Here is a 16,071-nt window from a genome sequence, read left to right on the forward strand (position 1 = left end):
TCTGTCTGACCAGCCGTAGTATCGTAGTACCCGTCTGTCTGACCAGCCGTAGTATCGTAGTACCCGTCTGTCTGACCAGCCGTAGTATCGTAGTACCCGTCTGTCTGACCAGCCGTAGTATCGTAGTACCCGTCTGTCTGACCAGCCGTAGTATCGTAGTACCCGTCTGTCTGACCAGCCGTAGTATCGTAGTACCCGTCTGTCTGACCAGCCGTAGTATCGTAGTACCCGTCTGTCTGACCAGCCGTAGTATCGTAGTACCCGTCTGTCTGACCAGCCGTAGTATCGTAGTACCCGTCTGTCTGACCAGCCGTAGTATCGTAGTACCCGTCTGTCTGACCAGCCGTAGTATCGTAGTACCCGTCTGTCTGACCAGCCGTAGTATCGTAGTACCCGTCTGTCTGACCAGCCGTAGTATCGTAGTACCCGTCTGTCTGACCAGCCGTAGTATCGTAGTACCCGTCTGTCTGACCAGCCGTAGTAACGTAGTACCCGTCTGTCTGACCAGCCGTAGTATCGTAGTACCCGTCTGTCTGACCAGCCGTAGTATCGTAGTACCCGTCTGTCTGACCAGCCGTAGTAACGTAGTACCCGTCTGTCTGACCAGCCGTAGTATCGTAGTACCCGTCTGTCTGACCAGCCGTAGTATCGTAGTACCCGTCTGTCTGACCAGCCGTAGTATCGTAGTACCCGTCTGTCTGACCAGCCGTAGTATCGTAGTACCCGTCTGTCTGACCAGCCGTAGTATCGTAGTACCCGTCTGTCTGACCAGCCGTAGTATCGTAGTACCCGTCTGTCTGACCAGCCGTAGTATCGTAGTACCCGTCTGTCTGACCAGCCGTAGTATCGTAGTACCCGTCTGTCTGACCAGCCGTAGTACCCGTCTGTCTGACCAGCCGTAGTACCCGTCTGTCTGACCAGCCGTAGTACCCGTCTGTCTGACCAGCCGTAGTACCCGTCTGTCTGACAAGCCGTAGTACCCGTCTGTCTGACAAGCCGTAGTACCCGTCTGTCTGACAAGCCGTAGTACCCGTCTGTCTGACAAGCCGTAGTACCCGTCTGTCTGACCAGCCGTAGTATCGTAGTACCCGTCTGTCTGACCAGCCGTAGTATCGTAGTACCCGTCTGTCTGACCAGCCGTAGTATCGTAGTACCCGTCTGTCTGACCAGCCGTAGTATCGTAGTACCCGTCTGTCTGACCAGCCGTAGTATCGTAGTACCCGTCTGTCTGACCAGCCGTAGTATCGTAGTACCCGTCTGTCTGACCAGCCGTAGTATCGTAGTACCCGTCTGTCTGACCAGCCGTAGTATCGTAGTACCCGTCTGTCTGACCAGCCGTAGTACCCGTCTGTCTGACCAGCCGTAGTACCCGTCTGTCTGACCAGCCGTAGTACCCGTCTGTCTGACCAGCCGTAGTACCCGTCTGTCTGACCAGCCGTAGTACCCGTCTGTCTGACCAGCCGTAGTACCCGTCTGTCTGACCAGCCGTAGTACCCGTCTGTCTGACCAGCCGTAGTACCCGTCTGTCTGACAAGCCGTAGTACCCGTCTGTCTGACAAGCCGTAGTACCCGTCTGTCTGACCAGCCGTAGTATCGTAGTACCCGTCTGTCTGACCAGCCGTAGTATCGTAGTACCCGTCTGTCTGACCAGCCGTAGTATCGTAGTACCCGTCTGTCTGACCAGCCGTAGTATCGTAGTACCCGTCTGTCTGACCAGCCGTAGTATCGTAGTACCCGTCTGTCTGACCAGCCGTAGTATCGTAGTACCCGTCTGTCTGACCAGCCGTAGTATCGTAGTACCCGTCTGTCTGACCAGCCGTAGTATCGTAGTACCCGTCTGTCTGACCAGCCGTAGTATCGTAGTACCCGTCTGTCTGACCAGCCGTAGTATCGTAGTACCCGTCTGTCTGACCAGCCGTAGTATCGTAGTACCTCTAGCGACTCTAGTTGTTTCATAGTAGAAACCAAGTTTCTAATAGAAAAATTAACGGGCTGTTATTGTGCTTTATGGTCCTCCAGCCACGGTCCTCTAGCCACGGTCCTCCAGCCACGGTCCTCTAGCCATGGTTCTCTAGCCACGGTTCTCTAGCCACGGTTCTCTAGCCACGGTCCTCTAGCCACGGTCCTCTAGCCACGGTCCTCTAGCCACGGTCCTCTAGCCACGGTCCTCTAGCCATGGTCCTCTAGCCACGGTCCTCTAGCCACGGTTCTCTAGCCACGGTTCTCTAGCCACGGTCCTCTAGCCACGGTCCTCTAGCCACGGTCCTCTAGCCACGGTCCTCTAGCCACGGTCCTCTAGCCATGGATTTTTAGCCACGGTCCTCTAGCCACGGTCCTCTAGCCACGGTCCTCTAGCCACGGTCCTTTAGCCACGGTCCTCTAGCCACGGTCCTCTAGCCACGGTCCTCTAGCCACGGTCCTCTAGCCACGGTTCCATAGCCACGGTCCTCTAGCCACGGTCCTCTAGCCACGGTCCTCTAGCCACGGTCCTCTAGCCACGGTCCTCTAGCCACGGTCCTCTAGCCACGGTCCTCTAGCCGCGGTCCTCTAGCCGCGGTCCTCTAGCCGCGGTCCTCTAGCCGCGGTCCTCTAGCCGCGGTCCTCTAGCCGCGGTTCTCTAGCCGCGGTCCTCTAGCCACGGTCCTCTAGCCACGGTCCTCTAGCCACGGTCCTCTAGCCACGGTCCTCTAGCCACGGTCCTCTAGCCACGGTCCTCTAGCCACGGTTCTATAGCCACGGCCCTCTAGCCACGGCCCTCTAGCCACGGCCCTCTAGCCACGGCCCTCTAGCCACGGCCCTCTAGCCACGGTCCTCTAGCCACGGTCCTCTAGCCACGGTCCTCTAGCCACGGTCCTCTAGCCACGGTCCTCTAGCCACGGTCCTCTATCCACGGTTCTCTAGCCACGGCCCTCTAGCCACGGCCCTCTAGCCACGGCCCTCTAGCCACGGTCCTCTAGCCACGGTCCTCTAGCCACGGTCCTCTAGCCACGGTCCTCTATCCATGGTTCTCTAGCCACGGCCCTCTAGCCACGGCCCTCTAGCCATGGCCCTCTAGCCATGGTCCTTTAGCCATGGTCCTCTAGCCACGGTCCTCTATCAATGGTCCTCTAGCCACGGCCCTCTAGACATGGTCCTCTAGCCATGGTCTGGATAGAGGGGTACTGAGGGGCATCATTATGCCTCTGTCCCCTAGACTACAGTCTGACCACCTCCATTATGGCTCTGTCCCCTAGACTACAGTCTGACCACCTCCATTATGGCTCTGTCCCCTAGACTACAGTCTGACCACCTCCATTATGGCTCTGTCCCCTAGACTACAGTCTAACCACCTCCATTATGGCTTTGTCCCCTAGACTACAGTCTGACCACCTCCATTATGGCTCTGCCCCCTAGACTACAGTCTGACCACCTCCATTATGGCTCTGTCCCCTAGACTACAGTCTGACCACCTCCATTATGGCTCTGTCCCCTAGACTACAGTCTAACCACCTCCATTATGGCTCTGTCCCCTAGACTACAGTCTGACCACCTCCATTATGGCTCTGTCCCCTAGACTACAGTCTGACCACCTCCATTATGGCTCTGTCTCCTAGACTACAGTCTGACCACCTCCATTATGGCTCTGTCTCCTAGACTACAGTCAAACCACCTCCATTATGGCTCTGTCCCCTAGACTACAGTCTGACCACCTCCATTATGGCTCTGTCCCCTAGACTACAGTCTGACCACCTCCATTATGGCTCTTTCCCCTAGACTACAGTCTGACCACCTCCATTATGGCTCTGTCCCCTAGACTACAGTCTGACCTTCTCCATTATGGCTCTGTCTCCTAGACTACAGTCTGACCTCCTCCATTATGGCTCTGTCCCCTAGACTACAGTCTGACCTCCTCCATTATGGCTCTGTCTCCTAGACTACAGTCTGACCACCTCCATTATGGCTCTGTCTCCTAGACTACAGTCTGACCTCCTCCATTATGGCTCTGTCTCCTAGACTACAGTCTGACCACCTCCATTATGGCTCTGTCTCCTAGACTACAGTCTGACCACCTCCATTATGGCTCTGTCCCCTAGACTACAGTCTGACCACCTCCATTATGGCTCTGTCCCCTAGACTACAGTCTGACCACCTCCATTATGGCTCTGTCCCCTAGACTACAGTCTAACCACCTCCATTATGGCTCTGCCCCCTAGACTACAGTCTGACCACCTCCATTATGGCTCTGTCCCCTAGACTACAGTCTGACCACCTCCATTATGGCTCTGTCCCCTAGACTACAGTCTAACCACCTCCATTATGGCTCTGTCCCCTAGACTACAGTCTGACCACCTCCATTATGGCTCTGTCCCCTAGACTACAGTCTGACCACCTCCATTATGGCTCTGTCTCCTAGACTACAGTCTGACCACCTCCATTATGGCTCTGTCTCCTAGACTACAGTCAAACCACCTCCATTATGGCTCTGTCCCCTAGACTACAGTCTGACCACCTCCATTATGGCTCTTTCCCCTAGACTACAGTCTGACCACCTCCATTATGGCTCTGTCCCCTAGACTACAGTCTGACCACCTCCATTATGGCTCTGTCCCCTAGACTACAGTCTGACCTCCTCCATTATGGCTCTGTCTCCTAGACTACAGTCTGACCTCCTCCATTATGGCTCTGTCCCCTAGACTACAGTCTGACCTCCTCCATTATGGCTCTGTCCCCTAGACTACAGTCTGACCACCTCCATTATGGCTCTGTCTCCTAGACTACAGTCTGACCCCCTCCATTATGGCTCTGTCCCCTAGACTACAGTCTGACCCCCTCCATTATGGCTCTGTCCCCTAGACTACAGTCTGACCTCCTCCATTATGGCTCTGTCCCCTAGACTACAGTCTGACCATCTCCATTATGGCTCTGTCCCCTAGACTACAGTCTGACCTCCTCCATTATGGCTCTGTCTCCTAGACCAGTGGTTCTCAACTAATTTTGCCTCAGTACCTGTGACTGTCTGGTTAGTCATGTGTTCTATCTAGTATCTGTCTGGTTAGTCATGTGTTTTACCTAGTATCTGTCTGGTTAGTAATGTGTTCTATCTAGTAACTGGTGTAGAGAATAGAGGGTGTGTCCGTCTGCTGTCTGCCTTAGAAGGATCTCTAACATTTCCAAGACCTCTAGTAACCCCCCCCCCCCCCCACCCCCCAGGTATAAGGACTACAGAGAGCCTCCGTGGTCAGCTGAAGCCTACCAGTTCTCTAAAACCTACTGGGCCGTTCTAGCTGCCAGACTGGCCTTCGTCATCCTGTTCCAGGTACAGTACCACAAATAGCAGGGACACCTATCAACATTTAAAAAAGTACTTTATCAGGAGATATACAGTACCACAAATAGCAGGGACACCAATCAACATTAAAAAAGTACTTTATCAGGAGATATACAGTACCACAAATAGCAGGGACACCTATCAACATTAAACAAGTACTTTATCAGGAGATATACTGTATATACAGTACCACAAATAGCAGTGACACCTATCAACATTAAACAAGTACTTTATCAGGAGATATACAGTACCACAAAGAGCAGTGACACCTATCAACATTAAACAAGTACTTTATCAGGAGATATACAGTACCACAAAGAGCAGAGACACCTATCAACATTAAACAAGTACTTTATCAGGAGATATACTGTATATACAGTACCAGTCAAAAGTTTGGACACACCTACTAGCCACCCTTGGTCTTGATGACAGCTTTGCACACTCTTGGCATTCTCTCAACCAGCTTCACCTGGAATGCTTTTCCAACATTCTTGAAGGAGTTCCCACTTTTGCTGAGCACTTGTTGGCTGCTTTTCCTTCACTCAAAACAAATGATAGTCCCACTAAACGCAAACCAGATGAGATGGCGTATCGCTGCAGAATGCTGTGGTTGCCAAGCTGGGTAAGTGTGCCTTGAATTCAAAATAAATCACTGACAGTGTCACCAGCAAAGCAAAATCACACCACCTCCTCCATACTTCACGGTGGGAACCAATGGTGGGAACCAACAGATCCTCTGTTCACTATGCGTCTCACAACGACACGACGGTTGGAACCAAAATTCTTACATTTGTACTCATCAGACCAAAGGACAGATTTCCACTGGTCTAATGTCCATTGCTCATGTTTCTTGGCCCAATCAAGTCTCTTCTTCTTATTGATGTCCTTTAGTAGTGATTTCTTTGCAGCAGTTCGACCATAAAGGCCTGATTCACGCAGTCTCCTCTGAACAGTTGATGTTGAGATGTGTCTGTTACTTGAACTCTGTGAAACATTTATTTGGGCTGCAATTTCTGAGGCTGGTAACTCTAATGAACTTATCCTCTGCAGCAGAGGTAACTCTGGGTCTTCCTTTCCTGTGGCGGTCCTCATGAGAGCCAGTTTCATCATAGCGCTTCATGGTTTTTGCGAGTGCACTTGAAGAAACGTTCAAAGTTCTTGAAATGTTCCGGATTGACTGACCTTCGTGTCTTAAAATAATGATGGACTGTCGTTTCTCTTTGCTTATTTGAACTGTTCTTGCCGTAATATGGACTTGGTCTTTTACCATATAGGGCTATCTTCTGTATACCACCCCTACCTTGTCACAACACAACTGAATGGCTCAAACACATTAAATAGGAAAGAAATTCTACAAATTAACTTTTAACAACACCTGTTATTTGAAATGCATTCCAGGTGACTACCTCATGAAGCTGGTTGAGAGAATGCCAAGAGTGTGTAATGCTGTCAAGGCAAAGGGTAGCTACTTTGAAGAATCTGAAAAAATTTGGTTTTGTTTAACACTTTTTTGATTACTACATAATTCCATATGTGTTAATTCATAGTTATGATGTCTTCACTATTATTCTACAATGTTTGAACAATTTAAAAATAAAGAAATACCCTTGAATGAGTAGGTTTGTCCAAACTGTTACCTGGTACTGTATGTAATATCAAACTGACTCTGGACCTGTTACCTGGTACTGTGGTTGGACCAATGATCAGTGTGGTTGTATTTTAGTCACAGTGGAGCATTTATCAGATGATTCAGTACAACACCAACCAGTTCAACAAACTCGTGGCTTTGTGCTCCTCTGTCCTTCCTTCAATCTCCACCCTGACGTCCATGACTCTCTCTCTCTCCATCAGAACCTGGTGATGTTCCTGAGCCTGCTGGTTGCCTGGGTGATCCCAGACGTCCCCAAGAACATCAGTGAGCAGCTGAAGAGAGAGAAGACTCTGCTGGTGGACGTGTTCCTCCGGGAGGAGAAGGACAAGTTCCACCTCCTCCAGAGCCTCTTCTCCTCCAAGGACCAGCCCAGCCAGGGTCACCCCGACACGGCCCACTTCCGTACTCTACCCCTAGGCCTCTCTCAGGGCCTAGGCCAGCCCCCGGGCGGAGAGGGAGGGGAATCCCGGGCGAGATGCAGGGCTGCCAGTTTCAGCCAGTTCACCAGACAGATGTCCATGTCCCCTAGCAACAACGCGGCCCGACAGATGTCCGTGTCCCCTAGCAACGACGCAGCCCGACACACAGCGGTCTGACACGCTACTGTAGCGATTCCATACAAACTTTCTTTATCCCCACAACAGGGGAAGTTTAGACACTAGTGTGGTAACTACACAGAGTCTGAATGCTCCTCTGTGACCTCTCACCCCATGTAGACTTGGCGTTCTCTTTCTGAAGCAGTGTGATGATGGAATGTGCTGATCATGGACTTGTTCTTCCTGCCTGATAATCTACATATTCTTCACCGTTGTGTGTTTATCTGCATAATGAGTGGTGACTGTATAGTTCCCTTAAGGAAAAACACTGTTTACTGCTCCTTCACCAATAACCTAAAGACATGGAGCTGCTGTTTACCCCTCCTTCACCAATAACCTAAAGACATGGAGCTGCTGTTTACTGCTCCTTCACCAATAACCTAAAGACATGGAGCTGCTGTTTACCCCTCCTTCACCAATAACCTAAAGACATGGAGCTGCTGTTTACCCCTCCTTCACCAATAACGTAAAGACATGGAGCTGCTGTTTACTGCTCCTTCACCAATAACCTAAAGACATGGAGCTGCTGTTTACCCCTCCTTCACCAATAACCTAAAGACATGGAGCTGCTGTTTACCCCTCCTTCACCAATAACCTAAAGACATGGAGCTGCTGTTTACTGCTCCTTCACCAATAACCTAAAGACATGGAGCTGCTGTTTACCGCTCCTTCACCAATAACCTAAAGACATGGAGCTGCTGTTTACCCCTCCTTCACCAATAACCTAAAGACATGGAGCTGCTGTTTACCCCTCCTTCACCAATAACCTAAAGACATGGAGCTGCTGTTTACCGCTCCTTCACCAATAACCTAAAGACATGGAGCTGCTGTTTACCGCTCCTTCACCAATAACCTAAAGACATGGAGCTGCTGTTTACCCCTCCTTCACCAATAACCTAAAGACATGGAGCTGCTGTTTACCGCTCCTTCACCAATAACCTAAAGACATGGAGCTGCTGTTTACTGCTCCTTCACCAATAACCTAAAGACATGGAGCTGCTGTTTACTGCTCCTTCACCAATAACCTAAAGACATGGAGCTGCTGTTTACCCCTCCTTCACCAATAACCTAAAGACATGGAGCTGCTGTTTACTGCTCCTTCACCAATAACCTAAAGACATGGAGCTGCTGTTTACCGCTCCTTCACCAATAACCTAAAGACATGGAGCTGCTGTTTACCGCTCCTTCACCAATAACCTAAAGACATGGAGCTGCTGTTTACCCCTCCTTCACCAATAACCTAAAGACATGGAGCTGCTGTTTACCGCTCCTTCACCAATAACCTAAAGACATGGAGCTGCTGTTTACCCCTCCTTCACCAATAACCTAAAGACATGGAGCTGCTGTTTACCGCTCCTTCACCAATAACCTAAAGACATGGAGCTGCTGTTTACCCCTCCTTCACCAATAACCTAAAGACATGGAGCTGCTGTTTACTGCTCCTTCACCAATAACCTAAAGACATGGAGCTGCTGTTTACCCCTCCTTCACCAATAACCTAAAGACATGGAGCTGCTGTTTACTGCTCCTTCACCAATAACCTAAAGACATGGAGCTGCTGTTTACCGCTCCTTCACCAATAACCTAAAGACATGGAGCTGCTGTTTACTGCTCCTTCACCAATAACCTAAAGACATGGAGCTGCTGTTTACTGCTCCTTCACCAATAACCTAAAGACATGGAGCTGCTGTTTACCGCTCCTTCACCAATAACCTAAAGACATGGAGCTGCTGTTTACCCCTCCTTCACCAATAACCTAAAGACATGGAGCTGCTGTTTACTGCTCCTTCACCAATAACCTAAAGACATGGAGCTGCTGTTTACCGCTCCTTCACCAATAACCTAAAGACATGGAGCTGCTGTTTACCCCTCCTTCACCAATAACCTAAAGACATGGAGCTGCTGTTTACTGCTCCTTCACCAATAACCTAAAGACATGGAGCTGCTGTTTACCCCTCCTTCACCAATAACCTAAAGACATGGAGCTGCTGTTTACCGCTCCTTCACCAATAACCTAAAGACATGGAGCTGCTGTTTACTGCTCCTTCACCAATAACCTAAAGACATGGAGCTGCTGTTTACTGCTCCTTCACCAATAACCTAAAGACATGGAGCTGCTGTTTACCCCTCCTTCACCAATAACCTAAAGACATGGAGCTGCTGTTTACCCCTCCTTCACCAATAACCTAAAGACATGGAGCTGCTGTTTACCCCTCCTTCACCAATAACCTAAAGACATGGAGCTGCTGTTTACTGCTCCTTCACCAATAACCTAAAGACATGGAGCTGCTGTTTACTGCTCCTTCACCAATAACCTAAAGACATGGAGCTGCTGTTTACTGCTCCTTCACCAATAACCTAAAGACATGGAGCTGCTGTTTACCGCTCCTTCACCAATAACCTAAAGACATGGAGCTGCTGTTTACCGCTCCTTCACCAATAACCTAAAGACATGGAGCTGCTGTTTACCCCTCCTTCACCTTTTCAGAAATGTTGATTAATGTGCACTGCTCCTGTAAAAAAATAAAACTTAATCATAATAATGCCTGAATAATGTATAGAATATCAAGGTTCAGAGTGAGGATAACATAGCATCATATAGAGGACCAGTGTGTGTATGTCATGATAATCTCTGGTGGACAGACTACATCAACATAAATGATACCATACATCTGTCATCATACAACGGGATGCGCGACATAACGCGCTACTTCTGGAGCTTTGGACAGATCACCATTTCACAGGTGTTAGCATCTTTGACTTCTCACAGGTGTTAGCATCTTTGACTTCTCACAGGTGTTAGCATCTTTGACTTCTTACAGGTGTTAGCATCTTTGACTTCTCACAGGTGTTAGCATCTTTGACTTCTCGCAGGTGTAAGCATCTTTGACTTCTCACAGGTGTTAGCATCTTTGACTTCTTACAGGTGTTAGCATCTTTGACTTCTTACAGGTGTTAGCATCTTTGACTTCTCGCAGGTGATAGCATCTTTGACTTCTCGCAGGTGTTAGCATCTTTGACTTCTCGCAGGTTTTAGCATCTTTGACTTTTCGCAGGTTTTAGCATCTTTGACTTCTCGCAGGTGTAAGCATCTTTGACTTCTTGCAGGTGTTAGCATCTTTGACTTCTCACAGGTGATAGCATCTTTGACTTCTCACAGGTGATAGCATCTTTGACTTCTCGCAGGTGTTAGCATCTTTGACTTCTCACAGGTGATAGCATCTTTGACTTCTCACAGGTGATAGCATCTTTGACTTCTCGAAGGTGTTAGCATATTTGACTTCTCACAGGTGTAAGCATCATTGACTTCTCGCAGGTGTTAGCATCTTTGACTTCTCGCAGGTGTTAGCATCTTTCACATTTCACAGGTGTTAGCATCTTTCACATTTCACAAGTGTTAGCATCTTTCACATTTCACAGGTGTTAGCATCTTTCACATTTCACAAGGGAAGGGGACATTTGGTCCATAGTCTCGCCCGTAACTTGCAAAGAGAGGGTGGAGCTCTTCGTTCCGGTTCCAATCCTCATTCTATCTTTTCTCTTGAAGTCCCCATGCAGTTGTTGCAATGAGAGGGTGGAACTCTTCGTTCCGGTTCATTCTATCTCTTCTCTTAAAGCCCCTCTTCATTCCAGTTCATTCTATCTCTTCTCTTAAAGCCACTCTTCGTTCCGGTTCATTCTATCTATCTATCAGTTTTTTTAAAATTGTATTTTTAAATCATCATCATTGTATGTCTAATTAAATCACTGTTTATTTCATTAAAATAACGGCTAATATATTTTGGTCATTTATTGCCTCCTTTTGCCATTGAAATGCTCAGTCTGATCATGTGGCTGTGTTGATACAAATGTAATATACAGAGCCCTGATTGGCAGATAGGATCGTCTAGACCGGGGCTTCCCAAACTCGGTGCCGGGGCCCCTGGGATGGACCGTGTGTTTTTCCCTTTAGCACTACTCAGCTGATTCCAGTCATCAACGCTTGATGATGAGTTGGTTATTAGAATCAGATGTGTCGTTCAGAAACCAAGGTGTGTACCTGGGGGGGGGCCCGGGACTGAGTTTGGGAACCCCTGATCTAGACTGTAGAATCTACCCGCTTACCCCTTCAAAGTAGGAGGATACATATCAGAGGAGGTTGGTGGCACCTTAATTAGGGAGGACAGGCTAGTGTTAATGACTGGTATGAATAATGTCACCTTAATTAGGGAGGACAGGCTAGTGTTAATGACTGGTATGAATAATGTCACCTTAATTAGGGAGGACAGAATGGTGTTAATGACTGGTATGAATAATGTCACCTTAATTAGGGAGGACAGAATGGTGTTAATGACTGGTATGAATAATGTCACCTTAATTAGGGAGGACAGAATGGTGTTAATGACTGGTATGAATAATGTCACCTTAATTAGGGAGAACAGGCTGGTGTTAATGACTGGTATGAATAATGTCACCTTAATTAGGGAGGACAGGCTAGTGTTAATGACTGGTATGAATAATGACACCTTAATTAGGGAGGACAGGCTCGTGTTAATGACTGGTATGAATAATGTCACCTTAATTAGGGAGAACAGGCTGGTGTTAATGACTGGTATGAATAATGTCACCTTAATTAGGGAGAACAGGCTAGTGTTAATGACTGGTATGAATAATGTCACCTTAATTAGGGAGGACAGGCTAGTGTTAATGACTGGTATGAATAATGTCACCTTAATTAGGGAGGACAGGCTAGTGTTAATGACTGGTATGAATAATGTCACCTTAATTAGGGAGGACAGGCTAGTGTTAATGACTGGTATGAATAATGTCACCTTAATTAGGGAGGACAGGCTGGTGTTAATGACTGGTATGAATAATGGCACCTTAATTAGGGAGGACAGGCTGGTGTTAATGACTGGTATGAATAATGTCACCTTAATTAGGGAGGACAGGCTAGTGTTAATGACTGGTATGAATAATAATGGTATGGTATCAAACACGTTTTCCATGTATTTGATGCCCTTACATTCACTCTGTCCATTATTATGTGCCATCCTCCCCTCAGCAGCCTCCTGTGATGCATATACTAATAAAATCTGACTGGTCATTTGTCAGAATAATCAGATCAGATTGATCTGGGCCAAAAACTCCATGCATGAAATTACAGACATTTTTTTCAGAGAGCTCTTCCAGAAAACGTCATTATCAATCTGAGTGCTATATCTTACAACAACACTGGGAACGTTTTGGACTGCCTCTGTAACCTTCTACTGCAGTGGGCTAAATCAGGGTCACACTGCCTCTGTAACCTTCTACTGCAGTGGGTTAAATCAGGGTCGTACAGAGTTCTGTAACCTACTCCAGTGGGTTAAATCAGGGTCACACTGCCTCTGTAACCTTCTACTGCAGTGGGCTAAATCAGGGTCACACTGAGTTCTGTAACCTTTTACTGCTGTTAGTTTAGTTTATTAATTTGACCATTTAAAAAAAAAACAAGCCCACATAAAACTTGAAAAGCCATACATGCACATGAGTTAAATCATGGAGGATAACACACAATACAGTCTGGGACTTATTTCCATTGTTAAATCATGGAGGATAACACACAATACAGTCTGGGACTTATTTCCATTGTTAAATCATGGAGGATAACACACTATACAGTCTGGGACTTATTTCCATTGTTATTAAATCATGGAGGACAACACACTATACAGTCTGGGACTTATTTCCATTGTTAAATCATGGAGGATAACACACTATACAGTCTGGGACTTATTTCCATTGTTATTAAATCATGGAGGACAACACACTATACAGTCTGGGACTTATTTCCATTGTTAAATCATGGAGGACAACACACTATACAGTCTGGGACGTATTTCTATTGTTAAATCATGGAGGACAACACACTATACAGTCTGGGACTTATTTATTAGGGTTGGAGGGCCCAGGTATTTATAGGGTTGGAGGGCCCAGGTATTTATAGGGTTGGGGGGCCCAGGTATTTATAGGGTTGGGGGGCCCAGGTATTTATAGGGTTGGGGAGCCCAGGTATTTATAGGGTTGGAGGGCCCAGGTATTTATAGGGTTGGGGGGCCCAGGTATTTATAGGGTTGGGGGGCCCAGGTATTTATAGGGTTGGGGGGCCCAGGTATTTATAGGGTTGGGGAGCCCAGATATTTATAGGGTTGGGGGGCCCAGGTATTTATAGGGTTGGGGGGCCCAGGTATTTATAGGGTTGGGGGGCCCAGGTATTTATAGGGTTGGGGGGCCCAGGTATTTATAGGGTTGGGGAGCCCAGGTATTTATAGGGTTGGGGGGCCCAGGTATTTATAGGGTTGGGGGGCCCAGGTATTTATAGGGTTGGGGGGCCCAGGTATTTATAGGGTTGGGGAGCCCAGGTATTTATAGGGTTGGTGGGCTCAGGTATTTATAGGGTTGGGGAGCCCAGGTATTTATAGGGTTGGGGAGCCCAGGTATTTATAGGGGGTTGTTGGGGCCCAGGTATTTATAGGGGGTTGTTGGGGCCCAGGTATTTATAGGGGGTTTTTGGGGCCCAGGTATTTATAGGGGGTTGTTGGGGCCCAGGTATTTATAGGGGGTTGTTGGGGCCCAGGTATTTATAGGGGGTTGTTGGGGCCCAGGTATTTATAGGGGGTTATTGGGGCCCAGGTATTTAAAGGGGGTTTTTGGGGCCCAGGTATTTATAGGGGGTTGTTGGGGCCCAGGTATTTATAGGGGGTTGTTGGGGCCCAGGTATTTATAGGGGGTTGTTGGGGCCCAGGTATTTATAGGGGGTTGTTGGGGCCCAGGTATTTATAGGGGGTTGTTGGGGCCCAGGTATTTATAGGGGGTTTTTGGGGCCCAGGTATTTATAGGGGGTTGTTGGGGCCCAGGTATTTATAGGGGGTTGTTGGGGCCCAGGTATTTATAGGGGGTTGTTGGGGCCCAGGTATTTATAGGGGGTTGTTGGGGCCCAGGTATTTATAGGGGGTTGTTGGGGCCCAGGTATTTATAGGGGGTTGGGGCACGTGCATTACATCCGTGGCACGGAATTACTCTGAAATTCACATCTCGCCCTGTCCTGCCGCCAGAAGGAAGGATATCCCATTGAGTGACTAGCATAGTCCCTAGCTCATAGAAGAGGGGGAGGAAGAGGGAGGGAAGAAAGGAAGCAAGAGAGATTGGACGAGAGAAAGTACATGAGGTGGCGAGAAAGAGGAAGGACTTGACATCAGAATAAGAGTAGCCCACCAGACGATGATGATGATGATGGCTGTGAGATGAGATCATTACTGATTAATGAGGACAGAGTGAACTGGGACATATTCACAGAGTTCTGATGTCTCCTAGCCCAGCTCCTGTAACATCACAACTCTGTCAGAACATGCTGCTAGTCAGACCGCCTAAACCCTTCACTCTGTTAGCTAGGAGACATTACAACTCTGAATGGGACCTGACTGTCAGAGCACTGAGTTGGGGACAGCCATCACTCTGGATTAAACCCATATGGAACCTATCAGAACAACCCAGCCCTGTAACATCATAGTGGATTAAACCTATCAGAACAACCCAGCCCTGTAACATCATAGTGGATTAAACCTATCAGAACAACCCAGCCCTGTAACATCATAGTGGATTAAACCTATCAGAACAACCCAGCCTTGTAACATCATAGTGGATTAAACCTATCAGAACAACCCAGCCCTGTAACATCATAGTGGATTAAACCTATCAGAACAACCCAGCCCTGTAACATCATAGTGGATTAAACCTATCAGAACAACCCAGCCCTGTAACATCATAGTGGATTAAACCTATCAGAACAACCCAGCCCTGTAACATCATAGTGGATTAAACCTATCAGAACAACCCAGCCCTGTAACATCATAGTGGATTAAACCTATCAGAACAACCCAGCCCTGTAACATCATAGTGGATTAAACCTATCAGAACAACCCAGCCCTGTAACATCATAGTGGATTAAACCTATCAGAACAACCCAGCCCTGTAACATCATAGTGGATTAAACCTATCAGAACAACCCAGCCCTGTAACATCATAGTGGATTAAACCTATCAGAACAACCCAGCCCTGTAACATCATAGTGGATTAAACCTATCAGAACAACCCAGCCCTGTAACATCATAGTGGATTAAACCTATCAGAACAACCCAGCCCTGTAACATCATAGTGGATTAAACCTATCAGAACAACCCAGCCCTGTAACATCATAGTGGATTAAACCTATCAGAACAACCCAGCCCTGTAACATCATAGTGGATTAAACCTATCAGAACAACCCAGCCCTGTAACATCATAGTGGATTAAACCTATCAGAACAACCCAGCCCTGTAACATCATAGTGGATTAAACCTATCAGAACAACCCAGCCCTGTAACATCATAGTGGATTAAACCTATCAGAACAACCCAGCCCTGTAACATCATAGTGGATTAAACCTATCAGAACAACCCAGCCCTGTAACATCATAGTGGATTAAACCTATCAGAACAACCCAGCCCTGTAACATC

General features: G+C 47.8%; 1 protein-coding gene and 1 long non-coding RNA gene across 2 annotated transcripts in view; both read left to right on the forward strand.

Annotated features, from left to right (window-relative positions):
- The window catches only part of ano2b (anoctamin 2b), a gene marked incomplete at its 5' end in the record, with an annotated part of 119,668 nt that extends 111,669 nt beyond the window's left edge, over positions 1-7,999 (forward strand). The window contains 2 exons of the mRNA XM_055905278.1: positions 5,191-5,296; positions 7,160-7,999. Of these exons, the coding sequence (XP_055761253.1) occupies positions 5,191-5,296; positions 7,160-7,555 (502 nt within the window). The remainder of the gene's footprint in view (positions 1-5,190; positions 5,297-7,159) is intronic.
- Positions 8,000-9,889: 1,890 nt separating this feature from the next.
- Positions 9,890-11,323, forward strand: LOC129838639 (uncharacterized). The gene is made up of 2 exons (XR_008756880.1): positions 9,890-10,767; positions 10,872-11,323. It is a non-coding gene; the product is annotated as an uncharacterized LOC129838639 (long non-coding RNA).
- Positions 11,324-16,071: the final 4,748 nt, after the last annotated feature.

This window comes from Salvelinus fontinalis, chromosome 39, assembly GCF_029448725.1.
Source record: "Salvelinus fontinalis isolate EN_2023a chromosome 39, ASM2944872v1, whole genome shotgun sequence".
NCBI classification, from domain to species: Eukaryota; Metazoa; Chordata; class Actinopteri; order Salmoniformes; family Salmonidae; genus Salvelinus; species Salvelinus fontinalis.